The sequence below is a fragment of the Muntiacus reevesi genome, chromosome 3, assembly GCF_963930625.1.
Source record: "Muntiacus reevesi chromosome 3, mMunRee1.1, whole genome shotgun sequence".
NCBI lineage: Eukaryota > Metazoa > Chordata > Mammalia > Artiodactyla > Cervidae > Muntiacus > Muntiacus reevesi.
The window spans coordinates 200,067,867-200,090,182 of record NC_089251.1 but is presented as its reverse complement, the minus strand read 5'-3'; the positions used below and the strand labels follow the sequence as shown (position 1 = coordinate 200,090,182).

Sequence of the window (22,316 nt, the reverse complement as noted above, 5' to 3'; positions counted from 1 at the left end):
CCAAAGGAGGAAACCCTAACCTCAGCTAGGAAGGCAGCATCTCATGAGTGTAAAGCCACCCCATCCTCCTGTCCCTCCCCGGACCCTGGGCTAACAGAGGGGCCTGAGACACAACTCTCAACCACGAGATGACAGGAAACCTGAGGAAAGCTCCTGGAAAACGTCTCTCCACTTGGGGAAAGAGAAACGCAGGGAACACTAAACCACAGGAGACCCTCAGGGAGAAGTGCACTGGACTGGGCATTTAATGACATGAGGGAACGAGTCATTCCAAAGGAGCAGGAAGCGACAGTGGTGTTAAGATTAGGTGGAGAGCCCGTTCCTTTTGGAGGAGGCGAGAACTAAATCACCTGCTGTCTAAGATTTCCTTCAAAATCATCCCTTCAATACCTTTTGCTTCCACATGATGGGGTGGGGGAGCAAAAGCAATGTAAGTAAACTGGCCTCGTGTGGTCCACTGCTGAGGCTACGTGACAGCACCCGGGGTGCAGCACAGCCCTCTCTCCACTCAATCTGAGTGTGGACTTTTTGATACAAAAACGCTGAAACAGGAGAGGGACAGCGGAGCACCCCACTTTCATCTGCCAGGAGGGCCGGACACACACTGGACCACACCCGCCAGGCCTGTGAGCAGAGCTGCAGAGAAGGAAGCCCAGGCGGTGGGCAGCCCGGCAGAAGAGAGAGGCAGGCACAGGCCCGGGGACATCACGCAGCTGCTAACACACCCTGCGGCCTCCCTCCCTCGGGCCCCCTTCACGGGGATAATACACTGTCCCTGCTGCTGTCGTGGTTCTGAGTTACTTTCAGCAGCCAAAAGCATCCCAAGCCACACAGAGCCCGTGTGTGGGGTCACTCTGAGGAGCGGGTCACTGTACAACGAGACCACAATCAAAGGACTCACACCCTCTGGGGCAGAGTGACTACAGGGTTCACCTTAAAGGTAAATCCCACTGACACGAGGAGCCACGTGCAGGACCATGCAGAGCCCTCCATGCACGTGCGCACACACAGAGACAGACACACACACGCCGCCACCACCAGAGGACTGAGAGCCAGATGGAAGCTGACCATAACGCTGGGCGCCCAGTGCAGAGATAGCACCAGGAAGGCACAATGGCCTCTACCGCCTGAGATGGCCACAACCAAGAGGGGAAAGCCGTGCACAGAGCCCTGGAGAACCCACTCAGTCCTAAGGCAGTCCTGGGACGACAGAGAGGAGACAGGGTAGTCCGGGCCTTGATGGTTCAGAGCCCAGCAGGAGAGACGGACAAGAAAACGCAAGTGAAGTCAGGGGCACAAGCACATGGACAGACACCCCCAGGAAGGGGGGGCTAAGAGGGCTGGCGTCAGGGGAGCAGGCAGTGTCCCCGGGGTGGAGCTGAGGCTCAAGGGCCTGGGAGTCCACACGCACTCGCTCACGTGCAGAGAAGGCCTCCTCGGGCAGATGTGAACACACAGGCTCCTCAGATGCTCAGTGTGGGAAACTGGCTACAGATGCTGTCTACTCTAGATGGCCGATGACTGCCCACTGAGCCCGGCCTCACTGACCCCCTCAGCCTCCCGGGCCCAGCGTGAATACTCACATCACCTGCCAGACCAGAGTAAGCACCTGTGCTACACTTAGTCGCTTAGTTGAGTCTGACTCTTTGTGACAACATGGACTACAGCCCACCAGGCTCCTCTGTCCGTGGGGATTCTTCAGGCAAGAATACTGGAGTGGATTGCCATGTCCTCCTCCAGGGGATCTTCCCAGCCCAGGGATTGAACCCAGGTCTCCCACAGTGCGGCAGATTCTTTACCGTCTGCTGCTGCTGCTGCTAAGTCACTTCAGTCGTGTCCGACTCTATGCGGGTCGTAGACGGCAGCCCACCAGGCTCCTCTGTGCCTGGGATTCTCCAGGCAGGAACACTGGAGCGGGCTGCCATTTCCTTCTCCAGTGCACGCATGCACGCTAACTCGCTTCAGTCGTGTCCGACTCTGTGCGACCCTGCGGACAGCAGCCCACCAGGCTCCCCTGTCCACAGGGTTCTCTAGGCAAGAACACTGGAGTGGGCTGCCATTTCCTCCCCCCTTCAGCATCTGAGCCACCAGGTAAGCACCTGAGTGAGGAACAAAGCGCCTCAGCCAGCCTGGCTGGCTTTCCTGCTCTGCAGGACAGGAAACCATGTGGCAGGGGTCACAGCCTCAGAGTATGACCTGCATAAATTAGTTTTCCCTCAGAAAACAAAGTGGAGGCAAGACATTAAGGGGGCAAAAAGGCAAAACAGTTCATTTGGTAAGTTAGAATTTACTTTTTAAAAAGTAAATTCTGTTATTTTTAAATTAATGTTGCACAATAAAGCATGATTCAAAAAATATAAATATCTGAACATCACATTTCCAATGTCAAGTGTCCTCAATAAAGGTTGGGTAGAGGATGAATAGAAAGAAGAAAGTGGGTGCAGGCGAGAGAGACCAGCATAGCCGGGCATTGAGCAGGAATGGGCAGCACAGCAGAGCCCCAAAAAGGAGGCAGGAATGCAACTGGGATGAAGCCCAGAGACACGGAAGGAGGAGAGGGCAGGAAGCGTTCAGACCCCAGGCTCTGGGAGCTGAGCCGGGGGCAGTGAGAGGAAAGCAGGCTTGTCCACGGAGTGCCCTTCAGCTGCTGCCAGTCAAGGCTGAAACTCAGGTGCTGTTCCCAGCGTACAGTCGACCCCTGGACAATGCGGGGGTCAGGGCACAAACCCTCCACACATGCATGGTTCAGCCGCCTTGGATCCAGATTACCAGGGTCCATGCAGTGTAGCGGTATATCCTGTGAACATCCGCCTGAAGGTGGGCTGTGCGCTCTGAACCCATGCTGTTCAAGGGTCACGGTGTGCACTTCTGTAACTCCCGGCCCCACGTTAAGCCCCTTGATCTAAGCGGCCGTGTGAGCTAAGGTCACAGCCAGGGCCCTTGAGGACCCCAGGAGTGACCTAGAGAGGAACGGTGCCTCTGAGGCAGGCTCACCGCTCACCTGCGCCGCCCCCCGCCCCGGCCCCCGCCCTGACACAGGGGAGTGGTGCTGTGCTGTTTCTCAGTTCTTGTTTTATTTACATAAAACATCCGTGAGGCACCAGTGTGGCCACCACCCAAAGAAAGCATGGCACCTTCCCGCCGCCTCCGAGAAGGGCCCCAGGCCCTGTACAGCCCCCCTCCCGCTCTCTGGGAGGCGGCCACTGCTCCCTCCCCCACGCCCACCTCTCTGGCTACACAGATGGGGACCACAGTGTCCTTCCCCTGGGGGCTGGTCTGGATGATGTCACTTTACAGGCTAGTGGGGGCCCATCCCGACCTGAAGAGAAGAGCAGAGTGGCTCCCAGGTCTACCCAGGACCCCAGATTAACCCAACAACTGCAGACAAGACTGGAGCTAAGAGCTGAGTAAAGTCCCGCCCACACAGCACCAAACGCACCTGCACTCTGGGAGACTAGCACTTTACCTTTCTTGCTCAATACACTCACCTGGCTGTTGGGATCTCCTAGTAGGTTACATATATGTGGCACAATCTTGCTTAGTGTTAACGTATGAGCTCCAGAGCTGAAAACAAAAGGAATGCTTTACTGGTGGTGAAAACAGAAGACAGAAGGCCACCTCCCCTACCCCCACCACTATCTCTCACCAGGGCTCACTCCTCATCCTCCCTTACCTGCTTCCAAAATAAACACACACCCAAAAGCCCTCTGCACAGAGTCCAAGACTGCGAGTGCTTTTCACAAGTCTCCCCCCGCACTTGGGGTCCCTCCAAGCTGAAGCCCGAGCCTGTCCCACCGGGGTTCCCGCCATGCTGGCATCACTATTTGTCCCATGACGGTTCCTACTCTGCCTGACTCACTGTGCTCCCAGGCAGGTCCCTGGAGCCCTCCGCTAACCCTCTCCCTCTCCCCCACTGTGTGCAGTTCTCCGCTACAACAGACGTTCATGTAACAACCGCTTGATGAAAAGGCTGCAACGAACGGCTGAGAGGACACTGCCCTCTTGGAGAACAACTAAGCTACTGGCAACTGTTCACCACCATAAGCGCAGTCACAGACGTGCTCTCGCAATACAATTCTCTTTGACTACCCTCGGATTACTCCCTTAGGATAAATAAGTGAAACAACTGTTATCAAAGGCTAGAAACATTTTTTAAAAGCTTCACACATATGCCAAAATTAATGACCCTTAAAATCTAGCACATTAAGAGGCGAAAAAAGCCTACCAAGTAATGTAAACATTAAACTCTCCATTTTGTTTTTAAAAAAATAATAAAACTCTAAAGTCTGGAACAAAATGCTACATGTTAACAGTGATTATCTGAAGGTAGCAGAATTATAGACAATGATCACTTTCTTCTTCATGCTGATTTTCTGTGACATATACAGTAATACTTTCACAATCAGGAAAGGTGATCTGTAATTTTTAATCTTAAAACATCAACAGTCATTAAGGAAGCAAAACCATAAACTACATACACATCAAAATGGTTAAAATTAAAGACAGTGATAACAGTCAACGCTAGTTTCTGAAGAAACGAAATCATTCACACACTGATAGTGGGAATGTATAACAGTACAGACAACTATGGAAAATAGCTAAGAATTTCTCTTAAAAACTAAAACGAACTTGTTAAATAACCTAGCAATTGCACTCTTGGGCACTGACCCAAAATAAATGATAACTTCTGTTCAGGCAGAAACTGGTATATGCATGTATTCATAACAGTTTTATTTGTAATAACCAAAAACTGGAAGTATTCAACAGGTGAATGATTAAATACATTATGATACGTCTGTATCAGGGAATTCTACTTGGCAATAAAAAGCAATGAACTGTTCAGCTATAGCATACATGCAATCTCAAGGGAATTATGCTGTGAGAAAAAAACAAAGTTGATCTCAAAGGGTCACGTTCCATGTGATTCCATTCATGTAATATTCTTAATAAAATCTCAGAGCTGGAGAACAGGTGACTGGCTGGCAGAGGTTGGGGACTGGCTAGAACAGCAATGTGAGCATCCTGGGGTGGGGTAGCGGGCTGCCCGTGAACGTGGCAGCGAGTTACCTGGGGCTGCACTCGTGACGGAGCCGGGCACACACAGAACACACAGGACACATGTGTGTCACTGGAGGAACCTGAACACGTTCACATCAACACCGATTTCCTGGTCTGGACCCTGTACTACGTACTCGCAAGACAGCGGGCGGGTGCGAGGCACCTCCCAGGACGTTTCTCTACATCTTCCTATAAATATACGATGATTTCAAAGTTAAAAGTTACAAATACAAAAGCTTGGCCAAGGAAGCCCTCAGGCCCCACCCAGACTTACGCGTTGAGGGTGGCCACGAGGCAGAGACACGTGCCTTCCCGGGTGCGGAAGTTCTTGTGCTTGAAGCCGCCCAGCATCCGGTCCCACACGTACTGCAGAGGGCAGAGGTAAGGGGGGAGAGGAGGGGAGGAGGCTGCTGCAGCCCATCCAAGCCGGGGCCCCCAGGGCAGGGGCCTCACAACAGGTGCCATATCCCTCCCTGCCTCCACCAGCCCTCTGGGGAACTTTTTGGAAAATGGTAACATAGGTTTCTATATCAAGCTAAAACCTTTCAAAACACATTCCTTTATGTAATTGCATTTAATTTTCCCGACAACCCTGAAAAAGAGGTGGGACTGTCCCCAGTTTCCGGGTGGGGAAAATGAAGTAGAGGCGGGGTGACTTACCAGAGGTCACCTGCTCACGCTGCTCTCTAGGCCGGAAGAGCTGTGCCCACCACACCCTCTAACCCGCTCTGCTTCCCAGACTAGTCTAGGTTTTACCTGCCCTGGGAAAGCTTCTCCTCACACCATCTCACCCTGCCCCACCCCCCAACAATGGACAGCTGGACCAGTAAGACAGAGCTGTATCTCTGGCTGTCCGTCCCAGCAGCCCAGCTCACCAGCAGACACGGACCAGGGCTGCAGCCAGGCTGCCGATGGCCCTGACCTCACAGCTGCATCTTTTCAGAGACACAAAAAGTCAATTATGTAAATGAGCTTGAGTCTAAGAAATTAAACCAAGCACCCCATACCCATGTTAAGTTCACTAATTTATTCAAAGGTATACCCTCTGTAAATATTCCACTGGGGGGGGTAAGAGGGGCCAGATGAAATACCATAAATTTCTTTTCTCCGAAACCCATGGACACTTTGCAGGAACACCCTGGTCTCACCTGGGGATTAGCAGCCTGATCCATGATCTTCAGCAGCAGGGCCTGGTCTTGCTCCCTCACAGAGTCTTTAGCATCTCCCAGTCTGTCTATTAAACTCGGCAACACTGGAAATTAAAATGCAACTTGATCAAATCTACTCTGATAGCCCAAGGTCACCAACTGTGAGTATATCCATTAACAAGATATCTCAAAATCCTGGCCTATACGAGGCAGATCACTCTACACCCACCAACCTCTGTAAATCTCCTCCCATTCAAATTCATGGGAGATACTATGAGAATCTGCAAAAATCCTTTGCATGGACACACTATTTGTCTTCTTCCTTATGCCACCTCCCTCTGGGCAGTTCCCAATGTGTTTTTAAGCTGCTGGAATGTTATTAAAATGGATGTCAATGGAAGACCTTGGCAGCAAAGAGTCAACACAAAAGGAAATCCAGGTAAGAGAGAGAGGCCCCCGTGCATCTACTCGGGGGTGGACGAACAGACACTTAAGGCTCAGTCTGCTTTTCACCTTACATAACATCTCTGCATGCTCATTAGACAGAATGCAGCTATCCACCTGCCCTTCCTCTGCACAGCTTGAGTGAGCCATAGCTGCTGTTCCAAGGGCACTTGGATGTCAGAGGTCAACTCACTTTGCTTCTTCTAAAAGTCTATTAGAAATTTATTTTACAGAAAATAATCCTGAACAATTCATCTAACTTGGTATTAAATAATCAAATTAATAAAAATAAGAGGGATTTTCATTTGCAGATACACAGTTTATGGCAGAGTGGGAAGAGCTCATGACTGTATCTAAACATGCACATTGACCAAAAGTTAACAGAAATGCACAAATATATGTGTACCTGTCGTAACGAGAAATGCTAAAAGGAAAGAGCTAGGGCTTGTTGTGTTGTTATGAAAGCCCAGAGGTTGGGAATAAAACCGTCTCATAAACTTTGAAACCTGATGTTATATTTATTTCATTATTCTGACACTGTTTTCCCTTCAAAATAAAAGTAATCATTCACCACACACTTGAAATGACACTGACAACCAAAGTGAAAAAGGTCATAGTAACAATAAACTCTTTAAAAATACAGCTGCGTCGGATCTGTAAGACTCTCTAAGAGAAAAGGCAATGCCTCTCCAAGAGAAGGGTCAGAGGCAAACAGGGTTTGGTTGGCAGCACAGCATGATGGTAATTGGCATAAGAAATAAAAGTAATAGCTAGTCCTAGAACAGGAAGATTGGAAAAGAGCAGAAAGATATGGAAAGGGGGCGGGGATGCCAGCAGGCAGATCCAGAAGCCGCCCGAGGGGAGCGAGGGGAGCGAGGGCAGCGGAGCAGCATCTACAGATGCAGGAGGAGGTGGGGGCGAGCCGGGGAGAGCCGGCTAGAAAGAAAAGGCGGGGAACTGAACGAGGGCTGGCTACGGGGCGGGTACAGCCAAGTGCAGGGTATGGGGAGACCCAGTGAAGGCCGAGACGGGAGGAGAGAGCTCACCTGTACCGATCTGCGCCTTGAACCGATCCTGCAGCCGGGTGACCAACGCGGACAGGATGTCCATGCCCAGGAGAACCACCTGCAACGGCAAACAGTGGGCTCTCGTCAGCGGCCCATCGGCGGCTTGGCGCCCTCGCCCGCCGGCTGCAGGCGCGCCCCCGCATCTCTGGCTCAGACTCGGCCCGGGAGCCCGAGCGAGCGCCGACCCCAGGGTGAAGCTGGGTATCAGGAAGAGGGCCGCTCTTGTCCGAAAGGGCGGTTGACAGAGCTAATACGAGAGAGTCCTCGGCGAGACGCCACTCAAACACCGACGCCGCGAGCCGGCTCCGGGCGACAGCCCAGCAGGGCGGGAACTCCCGCCGAAGCCCCGCCCCGGCGGGGCGCGCGTATGCAAATCAGCTCGCGGCCGGCGCGCGGCCTTCTGGGTACCACTGAACGGCCTCTTGGTGACCTTCCGAGCCTCCGAAAACGAAGTGTTGGTGGCGAGCTTCAGAAGCCGTGATCAGTGGAGGTTCACCCGCTGCTGGGCGGCTGCGGCGGCACTGATGAGTTAGTCGCCACAAGTTTACCCAGTGTTGGCGCCTGCTACTCGCGCCGCACGCGAAAGCTCTGCCAACCATCCTTTTCTTGGGGTTGCGCTACTGTCCGATGAGCGCTTAGCGAGGGCAGTACTGCTAACGCCTATGCAACACGCCCGCACCGGCTAAAGCTCAGCTTTATCACGGTGCAATTTTTGGAAAAAAGAAAAATCTCTTTTTCCACGATCTGTTTGTTACAAGAACAGTTTCTTAAAGTGAAAATGCAGTCCTGGTAAAACCGGTAGATGGCGCTTAGAACTGACGGAATAGAGTTCGGAGTTTTCGCAATCCACATGCTTCCCCAAGAAATACCCCCGAAGCCTCTACTGTTCATTTCTTTGTCTCTTTCTTCTGGCGCCAGGATTGAATAAGAAGCAACCCACTACACTACTCTTGACCTTGAAAATCCCGTAGATAAGACAACCTGGCAGGCTACATACAGTCCGTGGAATTACAGAGTCAGAAACCACTGAGCAAAACCCCCGCGCCGGGCACCTGCTCGCGCCTAATTGTTTTTAGAGTACCTGTGTTCTCTTTTACAGTTACACAGGTAACTGGGGACTCTTAACCCCCCAACTCGCCCTCGCCACCTCGCTCTACCATTAAAACGAGAGGCCTACAAGCTGTGTGTTTGTGTGTGTGTGTGTGTGTTGCTCAGTAGGAAGCACTCTTGCATTGTGCAACTTTATTAAACATAGTTCAGAAACGACCTGGTGTTTATATAGAACCAACGAACAAAATTGCGGTGATGATAATTATCCTTTACCCCAGATAATGATGAGTCCTTGAATCTGCCTGCCCTTGTTTTGCGATCAGTAAAAGTAAAAACAGCAGGCTTTTCTATTCAGCTTTAAAGTCACTGTTTCAACACAAAGGAATCAAAATTTTCCCATTAATAACCACAATACACATACTGTCCTTGTAAGGGATTGGTGACTTGAAGATATTAAAAGGGCATAATCTTTTAATTTTTGTATAAAGAGAACATTGTTTTGTGACAGGTTTTTTTAAAAGCCTATAACAGTAAAAAAAAAAAAAAAAAAAAAAAAAACATTTTAATGACTTCACTTATGAGCTACAGAAGATAAGGAATCATGCATTCATTTCCTTCCAAAGCCCTAGAGTAGGGAGATAGCTAAAGAGTAGGGGGAGTAACCGGTACAATGGGAAAAGCTTGACAAAGGGTACTGATACCTCAGCCAGATCTTCAAGGTCAACATCAACGGCCACAAATCAGGCTGGAGGTGTGTATGCTTGCTATGTGATAAAATGGGGCTTTAGGTCTGTGATCCTTAGCCTGAAGACCCACAAGCCCAGTCGAATAACAGTATCAGATCCCCACAGAGGGACAGCCTACAAAATATCTTACCATACATCTCAAAACCATCAAAGTCAGCAAAAAGAAGGAAAGTCAAATTTCCTTCCTCCTTGTCACTGCCAAGAGAAGCCTAGGAGACAAATAGAGTGTGAGCTTCTTAGGTTATGCCTGCCAATGCAAGAGACGCAGGTTAGATCCCTGGGTTGAGAAGACTCCCTGGAGGAGGAAATGGCAACCCACTTCAGTTTTCTTGCCTGGGAAATCCCATGGACAAAAGAAACTGGTGGGCTACAGTCCAGGGGGTCGCAAAAGAGCTGCACAGGACTTAGCAACTGAAACAGCAAACCCTAGATGGAAGCCTGGGATAGATAAAGGACATTAGATAGAATTTTTAAAGACCCGAATAAACTGTGGACTTCAGTTAATCACAACCTAACAATACTGTTTTATTAATTTCAACAAATACACCATACTAGTGTCAGACAGTGATATATGATGGGGAGGCTCGACATGGGATAGATACATGGGGGACTCTACTATCTTTGCAATTTTTCTGTAAATACAAAACTTCTAAAAATTTAAGTTTATTTTTCAAAAAAAAGAACAAACTCTCAATCATTAGGAACTGGCTTTTCCTTGATGAAACCCTAAGCATGTGTCTGGGTGCACCACTGGTTGGAGGGGAGAGTGCTATTCATTATAGAAATATTAATAATGGACCTCAGTTCTCACCACATCCCTTCAGAATTCCCACAAGACCGTGATGTAAGAGGACTATGGTCTTTTCAAATATGACAGCCCATGTCAGTTTACCCACTTGTGGAATTTGGGAAAACAAACTTTAATCTTTTCCAGGTTGGAGGTTTACTGCCAGGTCCGAGCAGAGCAGGCCTGACTAAATCCTGGGCAGCAATATTCCCAAAATTCCCACCCAGACAGACTGGGGGAGTCCAGAGACTGCTCCGGAAGACAAGGCTGATGGATGCAGCAAGCCCCAGGGACCGAGGATGGAGAGGCCAGAGCACAGTCCCAGACACCTTCACAGAAAAACAAATACCACCCCCCAACACTTGTCTACTTCACCCTTAGTCACGGCCCCAGTGGGGGCAGGAAAGGAGAGGAAACCCACAAATATTTATCTTCACAGTTCAGGCCCTTCTCCTACATTCCCATTTCTCTATTGAAGAAAGGGAGAATTGAATAAAGTCATTGCACAGAAGACAACTCTAATGAGGAGCTGTGAAACCTCTCTGTGCCTCAGTTTTCTGACCTGTTAAATGGGGACACAGTAACAGCTACAGTAAAGGGCACTGTGTGCCCATGAAGTGCTTGCGATAGTGCTTGGAGCATGGAAAAGGCCAGGTGACCCAGACGATAGCTGTTAGCCCCAAACCATGGTCACCCAGTGCAGGGGTCAAACACACTGATTCAGGTCAGTGGAGGCCATGCCTAGGATTCCTGGGAAGAGGGCCTGGGCTGGCAGAGGAGGCTTTCCAGAGGGGTGCACTGCGCAAGGCTAGTGAGCTGTGAAGAACTGGCCTCACACTAAAGGAAGAGAGGACCTCCCAGCAGAGAGAAGAGTGAGGGGCGAAGGTGGGCAGAGTGAACAGCCGAGGACTTGGGAGGGGACAGGGGAGGCAGCCCCAGAAGGGCCTCAGACGCGCCTTAAATACAGCGCGGGAGCCAAAGCAGAGCTGCCATGTACAGGAGGGGTGACCGGGCAGCGCCCACCGCGCGGGGGATGACAGGACACCGCCCACCGCGCGGGGGTGACAGGGGTGACAGGGCAGCGCCCACCACGCGGGGTGACAGGGGTGACAGGGCATCGCCCACCACGCGGGGGTGACAGGGGTGACAGGGCACCGCTCAGCACGCGGGGGTGACAGGGGTGACAGGGGTGACAGGGGTGACAGGGCAGCGCCCACCACGCGGGGGTGACAGGGGTGACAGGGCAGCGCCCACCGCGCGGGGTGACAGGGGTGACAGGGCATCGCCCACCACGCGGGGGTGACAGGGCATCGCCCACCACGCGGGGTGACAGGGGTGACAGGGCATCGCCCACCACGCGGGGGTGACAGGGGTGACAGGGCACCACCCAGCACGCGGGGGTGACAGGGGTGACAGGGCAGCGCCCACCGCGCGGGGTGACAGGGGTGACAGGGCATCGCCCACCACGCGGGGGGTGACAGGGCATCGCCCACCACGCGGGGTGACAGGGGTGACAGGGCATCGCCCACCACGCGGGGGTGACAGCGGTGACAGGGCAGCGCCCACCGCGCGGGGGTGACAGGGCAGCGCCCACCGCGCGGGGGTGACAGGGGTGACAGGGCAGCGCCCACCGCGCGGGGGTGACAGGGCATCGCCCACCACGCGGGGGTGACAGGGGTGACAGGGCAGCGCCCACCACGCGCGGGGGTGACAGGGGTGACAGGGCAGCGCCCACCACGCGCGGGGGTGACAGGGGTGACAGGGCAGCGCCCACCGCGCGGGGTGACAGGGGTGACCGGGCACCGCCCACCGCGCGCAGACGGCCGGGAGAGAAGGGCGCAGGGTCGGCTCACGCCCCTCACTCCACCCACAGTTTTCACGAAACCAGCAATCCTGCATGACCCTGCCTCCTCCAATATTCTATCTGATTTTACGTTTATGTTTGTGTCCCCAGCTAAATGTCCTTGAATGTAAGGAATACCATGCCTGGCATTTCCTTGAAACTTCCATAATGCAGAGCATGATACTGGATTCATGGTAAGTGATAATAAACCCCTACTTTACTAACTAGTAATGAATCAGTTTGGAACAGATGTGTTCAAGGGCTAACACAGTTCCGATCCTGCAACTTTTAAAAGGAGGTAATAATGGCTGACTAACTCAGGCCACCCCTCATGCTAAAAACAACTACAAGTGTGGAATTTCACATAGAAGTACATCTGCTTGGAAACATGGGAGAACTAAGAAGGCACAGAAAAACTACCAGGTCACAAAACATAAGAAAACTAAAATCCAGAGAGATAGGCCTGCAGTAAAGAGTCTATCTTTGCTCCAGGGCTGTTTATACACTGAAAAGGGGCAACAAGACGCTGAGAATCACTTGTGATAATCACTTGGGTCTAGAACATACATTCCAGAGACCTCAAACAACCCCCTTCACTTTGGGTTGGAAATCCAAATGCTATACATTTGGAGAGTGAACTGGAAATAAAACAGCCTCCAGATGTACTGCACACCAATTTTCAAGAAACTGGGTGACCTAGAAAAATACCAATCCCTGACAGCAGATAGAAATGATTTTATTAGATTGCTGGTGCCCTAAAACCCCTGGAAGATAAAAGCCCAAATCATTTCTGCATGGATAGAACGTAATTCTAGTTTAGTCCTCAATTTACTTCTATAAACAATTCTCAAACACAATGTCCAAAGTACAACCAAAGATAATCAGGCACGCAGGACAACTATAAACAAAAACTTGCAGAAATGAAGATCCATGTGAGGATAATTAGGAGCAGAATAATTCTTACTATGTATAAGACAAAATACTCAAGATTAAAATTAGGGGGACAGGTGCTTACTTTCAAAAAGTGACACAAATTTTTAAAAGAACCAAACAATGCAATGTCCAAAATTAAGTAATGGATGGATACACTTAAAAACATACTAGATATAGATGAAGAGGGAATCAAACGGAAAACCAAGTCTGCAGAAAAATTCCAGAATGAAGCCCAGAGAAACAAAAGGATGGAAAATTCAAAACAGCAGGTGAGAGCCTAAGCAGAGAGAAAAGGGAATTGACCTGAGTTCCAACGGAGAGGCCAGCAAAAGGGGACTGAGCGGGAGCTGACACCCGCCTGGGCACCGTGCCCACAACACACAGGAGCAGGAGCCGGAAGACACGTGCTGGTGAGAACGTGGGGGAGCTGGGGCTCTGGGTTCACTGTTGCTGGAAATGTACAGCTGGTACAGGCACTGTGGAAAATGGTATGGAAGCTTCCCCAAAAGTTAAACACAGAATCACCATGTGATCCAGCAATTCCACTTCTAGATATAAACCCCAAGTAAATAAAAGCAAGGATTCCAATAAATACTTGAACACTCACGTTCTGAGCAGCATTATTCCCAACAGCTAAATGGTGGAAATAGCCAGATTTTAATCCAAGGGTCAAACTGAACATCACAATTGATGAAATACTGAAAGCTTTCGCTTTGATACGGGGAACAGGACAAAAACGTCCAAATGCATCTTCTTTTCAATACTGTATCTAAGGTCCTCGCTAAAGCTTTATGGCAAGGGGAAAAATGAAAGGTATAAAACTCACAGAGAAGAAGCAAAATTGTCAATATTAATGGAAATTGTGACTAGAAAATCCAGAAGATCTACAGGTATACTATAAGTGAGTTTAGCAAGACTGATAAAGTCAACATAGCAAAAAGGAAAAAAAAAATCAACTACTTTTCTATACTAATAAGTCACAAAGGAAAATTTTCAAGCTCCCATTTTTAATTGCATAAAAATTAACACCTAAGAATAAATCTAGCCAAAATAATTCTCTACTCCCAAAGCTACAGAGTAATAAAAAAAAAAAAAATTAAAAATGACTAAAATAAACGGAAGGAGAAACTACAGGTTGGAATACTCAATACTGCAAAATTTCCATTTTTCCCAAATTGACCTACACACAAAATTTCACTCAAAATCCCAACTGTAATTTACCTTTAGGAAGTTCACAAGCTGATTCCAAAATCTATGTGGAAAGGCAAAGAACAGGACACAATATGGTAAAACTCACTCCCACAGGAAATCAAGATTACTACAGCAGAGCAGACAGACAGAGACTTGTGCAGCAATGGGCCCTTTTATGACAAAGTAGGCGTCACACTGGAATGAGAGCCCTGGGTCAACTGAATGTCCATCTGGAATAAAAAAGCAACAGACTTCTATCTCAACCCATACATAACAATGAACTCCTGGTTACAGATCTAAGTGTGGGAAACAACATAATAAAGCTTTTAAAAAGTAAAATAAATAAATAAAAATTAAAAGTGACATCAGAAAACAGCTTCATGATCCCCAGATGGGGAAACATCAGGGCACAATAGACAATAAAACATTAAAGGAGAAATCCATGCACAGGGCCACATTAAAATTGGGGACCATGGTACACTGAAATATCTTACAGAAGTAAAAGGCAAGTCATGACGTATTGGAAAACAGTATTAATAAAACAAATAAACAACTACAACAGGCTTGATTCTGGGATACATAGAGATCATCTACAAGCCCAGTCAATAGACAACCCAGTAGAAAAACGGGCAAAATATTTGAATAGGCCCTTCACAAAAGATATCAATGTTCATAAATATATGAAAAGTTGTTCAACCTCGATTACTTGTCAGAGAAACACAAGTTACTGGACTGGCCAAAAAGTTCATTTTGGTTTTTCTGTAAGATCTTATGGAAAATCACAAATGAACTTTTTGGCCAACCCAATAAAATATAATGAGACTACTACATACTCCCTGCATGGCTAAAATTAAAGACCCACAGACCAAGTGTTGCCAAGAATGTATTACCACGTAACCTCTCACACGTACGTGCTGGAGGAATATAACCTGGTACAACCAACACTTTAGAAAAACATCTTGGCATAGCTCCCAAATGTGAACGTACACATATGCAGCTATCCCACTGCTAGGCATCAGTTCAGTTCAGTCGCTCAGTCATGTCCGACCCTTTGCGACTCCATGGACTGCAGCACACCAGGCTTCCCTGTCCATCACCATCTCCCGGAGTTTACTCAAACTCATGTCCATTGAATCAGTGATGCCCTCCAACCATCTCATCCTCTGCCGTCCCCTTCTCCCCCTTCTGCTAGGCATATGCCGAACAGAAATGCACGCACGGGTACAACAGGTGAAATGCACAAAAATGCTCAGAGCAGCCCCATCCATAACAGCCAAAAACTAGACATCCAGATGCCCATCTACTGTAGAATGTGAAACTTGTGGTTTTCATACTAGGAAGAACAATAAACAATCAAAATAAATGAATCAAAGCTACCCTCAACAATACAGATATATCCAACAGTGAGTGAAAAGGCCAGATGCCAAATATATACAAACATAAACTCTAATTTTAAGGTGCATGTTTAGATGGTAAAACTAAAAAGGAAAGCAAGAGAGTGATGCCACAAATGTTAGGAGAGTGGTAAGTTTGGGGAGTGCTGACAATACTCCAGTTCTTGTCCTGAGGAGCAATCAAACCGCTGTTAGCTTCAGGACAATTCATTAAACCGTGCCTTTGTACACTGTGCACTTTCTACATACAGTTCCAATTATTTTTGAGGTTTTTAAAACTAGAAAAGTGGGAGTGACCCGGACCACTCAACCTACACGTAAGTCTGTGACAAGTGGCTGGGACCTCTTGTCCAAGTACCTTACTTGCTTACAAACTACACCCCAAAGCCCCAGCATGGAATCTACCACAGTTCTCTCTCCACAGTGGCATCTGCTTAATAATAGAGAAAGAAATACTAAATCTTTTTCCTCCAAAAAAAATGTCCATAAGGGAGAAGGAAGAACAGGTCACTTCCTGAGTCATGGGAGACTGGATTAGCTGGAGTAACAGAATTATACTGCACTCATATTGTACTTTATTGTTTTTAAGGTACTTTTGGATGAATCTGAATAATCTCAAAATAACGTGAGGTGTGGAACATATTACCCTTATTTTGAAAATAAGGAAAATTTTAAAAGAGGTAAAGAGACTTACCTAAGGTAATAAAGTTCACAGTGATTGAACTGAGAAAGAAAAGCCTCCTGACTTGATCAAGGTCATTATCGCTACAGCATAATCACAGTATCACAAAACCCCATCTTTTAGTCTTCTTTGTCTTTTTCTAGCTAGCTGAAGACCTTAAGCAGGCCACATTTCTCCTCTGCCAATGCCAGAGATAGAGTTGGTCTCAGCTCCAAACATGTTTGATGCTCTGATAAAGCCCCCAACAGGAAAAAGTCCAAGGGCGCTGTGAGCACAGACCTGGATGTGAATCCCTACTGTGCCACATCTTCAGTCCAGCAGAGACGCTCAATCTCCAGGCGTCACATGCTTCATCCATGAAGTCAGAGTAATCACACGTCTACCTCAAAGAGTGCACAGGAGGGTTAAAGGTTTTAACAAAATGCCTGGCATGCTGTAGGCACTCAGTAAGTGTCTGTTCCCTTCTTCACGAGAGCAGCACAATTTTTTTTTTTAATTTCTGGCTGTGCTGGGTCTCTGCAGGGGCTATTCTCTAGTGGCAGTGGCTTCTCCGGCTGCACCGCGAGTGCCTCAGGGTGCAAGGGCTTCAGCAAGCGTGGCACACGGCTCCGTGGTTGTGACTCGCGGGCTCTAGGGCACAGGCTCAGGAGTTGTGGTCCACAGGCTTAGTCGCCCCACGGCATGTGGGATCTTTCCGGACCAGGGATCGAACCTGTCCTGCCTAAACTGGCAGGTGGATTTTTAACCACTGGATCACCAGGGAAGTCTCGAGAACACTTTCAAAAAAACAAAGCACAGCCCTCTGAGGAAAGAGAGGAACAGTCCGGGCCGGGGAGTCGTGACCCTAAAGAAGAAAATGAGGGGCCTGAAATCTCATCACCCAGCTGTCAACAGTCCTCTTCTTCTTTGTCTGTTAACCACACCATGAAGCATGCAGGATATTAGGTTTGACCAGGGATCAGATCCAAGTCCCCTACAGTGGAAGCACAGAGTCTTAACCACTGAACCACCAGGGAAGTCCCCCAAGTACCAATATTCTGACGACTACCCCTCAAGACATCTTGCATGCACACATATGCACATGTGCACTATGGATTTTACATAAGTGGGTTCATATGCATGGAATTAGCCCCAAATCAGTACACAGCGGTCCACAACCCCACTCTCAGGGGCTGGGTGTACCCTGTTGTATACAGGCATCAGGGTCACCGGACCATCCGCCAAGCCCCAAATGACAGTCATCATTTTAATCAATACTTCGGCGAATACACACTTTAACACACTACCTCCTTAGGCTGCGTTCTCCCAAAGAACACACACTGTACACTTGATTCCCACTTTTTTTTTGCCACACCATGTGGCTTGCAGGATCTTAGCTCTTCAGCCAGGGACACAACCTGCGCCCGCTGCAGTGGAAGCACGGCGACTCAATCACTGGGCCGCCAAGGAAGCCCCAGCATTACTCTTACCTTCATGTGTCGGTGCCCTGAGGGGCTACAGGAGGCTCACCCTATACATTTTTTGTTATTGTCACTGTTGTTATTTTAAGACTCTACACTGCAACCTTATTAAATAAGGAAGAAATTCAGAGAACTCTTACAATGCGCTCATTTTCAATTCCAAGAATAAGAGCACAACACACATACTCAAGAAGAGAGTGACAACAGTCAATGACCCTGCGTATTCACGTGACACGGGAGAGTTCTTCACCCAAACCTGCTGTCCCACAAGCAGCACCAGGGAGTCCGGGGTCACCCATGCCGACCAGATGACACTGGGCAGCCCGAAATCTAAATCCCTCTTCTGTAATGGCCTCCAGAGACGGTTTTTGAGCACAAATTATAAATAATTGATATTAGGTGAGTGGGACTAATGAAGTGATAGGCTTGATACTACTGCTGCCCACATACTGGGGTCTTACCGTTAGAAAGAAACTTCAGGGACTTCCCCAGTGGTGGAGAGGCTGAGACTCCATGCCGCCAATGCAGGGGAGCCAGCTTCAATCCCTGCTCAAGGAACTAGACCCACGTGCTGCAACTAAGAGCTGGTGCAGCCAAACAAATAAGTAAAAAGTTTAAAAGAAAGAAAGAAACTTCAGATCATCCATCTCAAACCACTTCATTTTACACAAAAGCATTAACAGGCCCAGTGAGGCCAGGAGACCAGGGATGAACACAGATTCAGGCAGTCAATAACCTTTGTTTAAAAATCTGGACCAGCCCAATACAACCTTCAGCAGGGACAGGAATTTTCCGTCAAGATCTATACTGTCCAAGTCAGTAGCCACCAACTACAGGAGGCTACTGAGCAAGTGACATGTGAATGGGAAAAAGAATTTTAAATTTTCCTTAAAACATTAATTTACTTAATGTAACTTTCAATAGCCACACATGGCTACCATGCTGGCCAGCACAGCTCTAGGCCGCTGGGGGCAAATTCCAGCAGGGAGAGATGAGGCAGCCTTGTAACCATGGAAACCTGAACTCCTCTACAAGTGCTGCTTACGCGATCCTATGTGAGAATCAAAGTTAGTGTGGCCAGATCTCCAGATTTTAAACACTGGCAACTATCTGAAAACTATGAACAGAGGTTTGTGACATTGTACAGGAGGCAGTGATCAAGACCATCCCCAAGAAAAAGAAAGGCAAAATGGTTGTCTGAGGAGGCCTTACAAATAGCTGAGAAAAGAAGAGAAGCTAAAGGCATAGGAGATAATACCCATCTGAACGCAGAGTTCCACAGCAAGGAGAGATAAGAAAGCCTTCCTCAGCAATCAATGCAAAGAAATAGAGGAAACAACAGAATGGGAAAGACCAGAGATTTGCTCAAGAAAATGACAGATACCAAGGGAATATTTCATGCAACGATGAGCACAATAAAGGACAAAAATGGTATGGACCTAACAGAAACAGAAGATATTAAAGAAGAGGTGGCAAGTATACACAGAAAAACTATACAAAAAAGATCTTCACGACCCAGATAACCACGATGGTGTGATCACTCACCTAGAACCAGACATCTTGGAATGCAAAGTGGGCCTTAGGAAGCATCACTATGAACAAAGCTAGTGGAGGTGATCGACTTCCAGTTGAGCTGTTTCAAATCCTGAAAGATGATGTTGTGAAAGTGCTGCACTCAATATGCCAGCAAATTTGGAAAACTCAGCAGTGGCCTCAGGACTGGAAAAGGTCAGTTTTCATTCCAATCCGAAAGAAGGACAATGCCAAAGAATGCTCAAACTACCACACAATCGCCCTCATCTCACACGCTAGTAAAGTAATACTCAAAATTCTCCAAGCCAGGCTTCAGCAATACATGAACCGTGAACTTCCAGATGTTCAAGCTGGTTTCAGAAAAGGCAGAGGAAACAAAGATCAAATTGCCAACATCCATTAAATTCCAGAAAAACATCTACTTCTGCTTTATTGATTACACCAAAGCCTTTGACTGTGTAGATCACAACAAACTCTGGAAAATTCTTCAAGAGATGGGAATACCAAAACCACGTTTGGTATTACCTGCCTCCTGAGAAATCTGTATTCAGGTCAAGAAGCAACATGTAGAAACAGACATGGGACAAGAGACTGGTTCCAAATCGGGAAAGGAGTACTTCAAGGCTGTATGTTGTCACCCTGCTTATTTAACTTATATGCAGAGTACATCATGAGAAACGCTGGGCTGGAGGAAGCACAAGCTGGAATCAAGACTGCCAGGAGAAATATCAATAATCTCAGATATGCAGATGACATCCCTTCATGGCAGAAAATGAAGAGGAACTGAAGAGCCTCTTGAAGAAAGTGAAAGAGGAAAATGAAAAAGTTGGCTTAAAACTCAACATTCAGAAAACTAAAAGATCCCATCAGCAGACGAATGGATAAGGAAGCTGTGGTACATATACACCATGGAATATTACTCAGCCATTAAAAAGAATTCATTTGAATCAGTTTTAATGAGATGGATGAAACTGGAGCCCATTATACAGAGTGAAGTAAGCCAGAAAGATAAAGACCATTACAGTATACTAACACATATATATGGAATTTAGAAAGATGGTAATGATAACCCCATATGCAAAAAAGAAAAAGAGACACAGATGTACAGAACAGACTTTTGGACTCTGTGGGAGAAGGCAAGGGTGGGAAGTTTCGAGAGAACAGCATCAAAACATGTATTTTATCTATGGTGAAAAAGATCACCAGTCCAGGTTGGATGCATGAGACAAGTGCTCAGGCCTGGTGCACTGGGAAGACCCAGAGGGATCAGGTAGAAAGTGGGGTGGGAGGGAGAGATCGGAATGGGGAATACATGTAAATCCATGGCTGATTCATGTCAACGTATGACAAAAACCACTATAATATTGTAAAGTAATTAGCCTCCAACTAATAAAAATAAATGAGAAAAAAAAAAAAAAAAGAAAACCAAAAGATCATGGCATCCGGTCCCATCACTTCATGGCAAATAGATGGGGAAACAATGGAAACAGTGAGAGACTTTATCTTCTTGGGCTCCAAATCACTGCAGACGGTGACTGCAGCCATGAAATTAAAAGATGCTTGCTCCTTGGAAGAAAAGCTGTGACCAACAGAAACAGCATATTAAAAAGCAGAGACATTACATTGCCAAGAAAGGTCCATCTAATCAGGGCTATGGTTTTTCCAGTAGTCACATATAGACGTGAGAGCTGGACTATAATGAAAACTGAGCACCAAAGAATTGATGCTTTTGAACTGTGGTGTTGGAGAAGATTCTTGAGAGTCCCTTGGACTGCAAGGAGATCCAACCAGTCCATCCTAAAGGAAATCAGTCCTGAATATTCATTGAAGGACTGATGCTGAAGCTGAAACTCCAATACTTTGGTCACCTGATGCGAAGAGCTGACTCACCAGCAAAGACCCTGATGCTGCGAAAGACTGAGTAGGAGGAGAAGGAGACGACAAGAGGATGAGATGGTTGGATGGTATCACGGACTCAATGGACATGAGTTTGAGTAAGCTCTGGGAGTTGGTGATAGACAGGAAAGCCTGGTGTGCTGCAGTCCATGGGGTCACAAAGAGTCGGTCATGACTGAGCAACTGAACTGGACTATCTGAATGAATTTAAACGACTGGGAACTCCCCTCCAAAGAAACATTTCATGGGTCTAATCTGGCCAAAGACCCCTAAATCTGCAACCGCCCTCATCTATACCCACCTCATAAACATGAAATCAGGCACCAAAACATTCATGGTTGCCCAAGGAAGTAAACACAGATCCACCTGTTCCACATGGGCTTTTACAATTCTCCCAATACGCCCCTAAGCCAACCTCCACACCCATCTCTTCCAGCCATCCCCAGCCTGGCAGGCCTGCGGCTCTCCCAAATGCCCGGACTCTCCTAGGAGCCTCCCTGCTCCCCTCCTCCAAGCCGAGGTCCTAATCCTTCTGAGAGACCCACCCAGCTAGCCTGGTCCAGGAGTTCCCCTGGCCTCTGCCCCTTCACCTGCACTCCACGTCTCTGTCCAGTAAGACCACACACTCCTGAAGGCAGGGTGGTCCTCACACGGTCTCTCTCGGCCCCACCACCTCCTCAGAGATAACACACGAGTGGGGGAGGCGGGGTAACAGGGGAGATTACCTGTTTCCTTGCACACAGTCTCTTCACTGTCTTACTTAATCCTTACAATTCCCTGTGCCAAGCACCACACCTGTAAATATGTACACCTGTACTTCACAGATAAGGAAACAGGCAATGGAAAGGTCACTTGGCTATTATCTGGCTCAAATAATATTCATTAATCTATCAATCTTACAAAAGGGCAAAGGAAGAACATAAAGTTTATAAAGATGCTCCCAAAACAAAATCATTCTCGCGTGTACTCACTCCAGAGAACCATCTGCCTGCCTATGGCTGCACTTCTGGAAAAAAGTAGGTATTATTCTTAATAGCCAAAAGTTGGTAATAATCCAAATATTCATCAGCTGATGAATAAACAA

At 47.9% G+C, this 22,316-nt stretch overlaps 1 protein-coding gene and 1 non-coding gene across 6 annotated transcripts in view; one reads left to right on the top strand and one right to left on the bottom strand.

Annotated features, from left to right (window-relative positions):
- CLASP1 (cytoplasmic linker associated protein 1) overlaps nt 1-22,316 on the bottom strand; it is a 266,484-nt gene that overhangs the window by 165,886 nt on the left and 78,282 nt on the right. For all 5 annotated transcript variants that reach the window (XM_065931368.1, XM_065931366.1, XM_065931370.1 and 2 more), the window contains exons 3-6: nt 7,697-7,775; nt 6,207-6,310; nt 5,333-5,424; nt 3,489-3,564 (exon numbers count right to left, since the gene is read on the bottom strand). In XM_065931368.1, the coding sequence (XP_065787440.1) occupies nt 3,489-3,564; nt 5,333-5,424; nt 6,207-6,310; nt 7,697-7,775 (351 nt within the window). The remainder of the gene's footprint in view (nt 1-3,488; nt 3,565-5,332; nt 5,425-6,206; nt 6,311-7,696; nt 7,776-22,316) is intronic.
- On the top strand, nt 8,312-8,437 carry LOC136165870 (U4atac minor spliceosomal RNA). The gene has a single exon (XR_010662834.1). It is a non-coding gene; the product is annotated as a U4atac minor spliceosomal RNA (small nuclear RNA).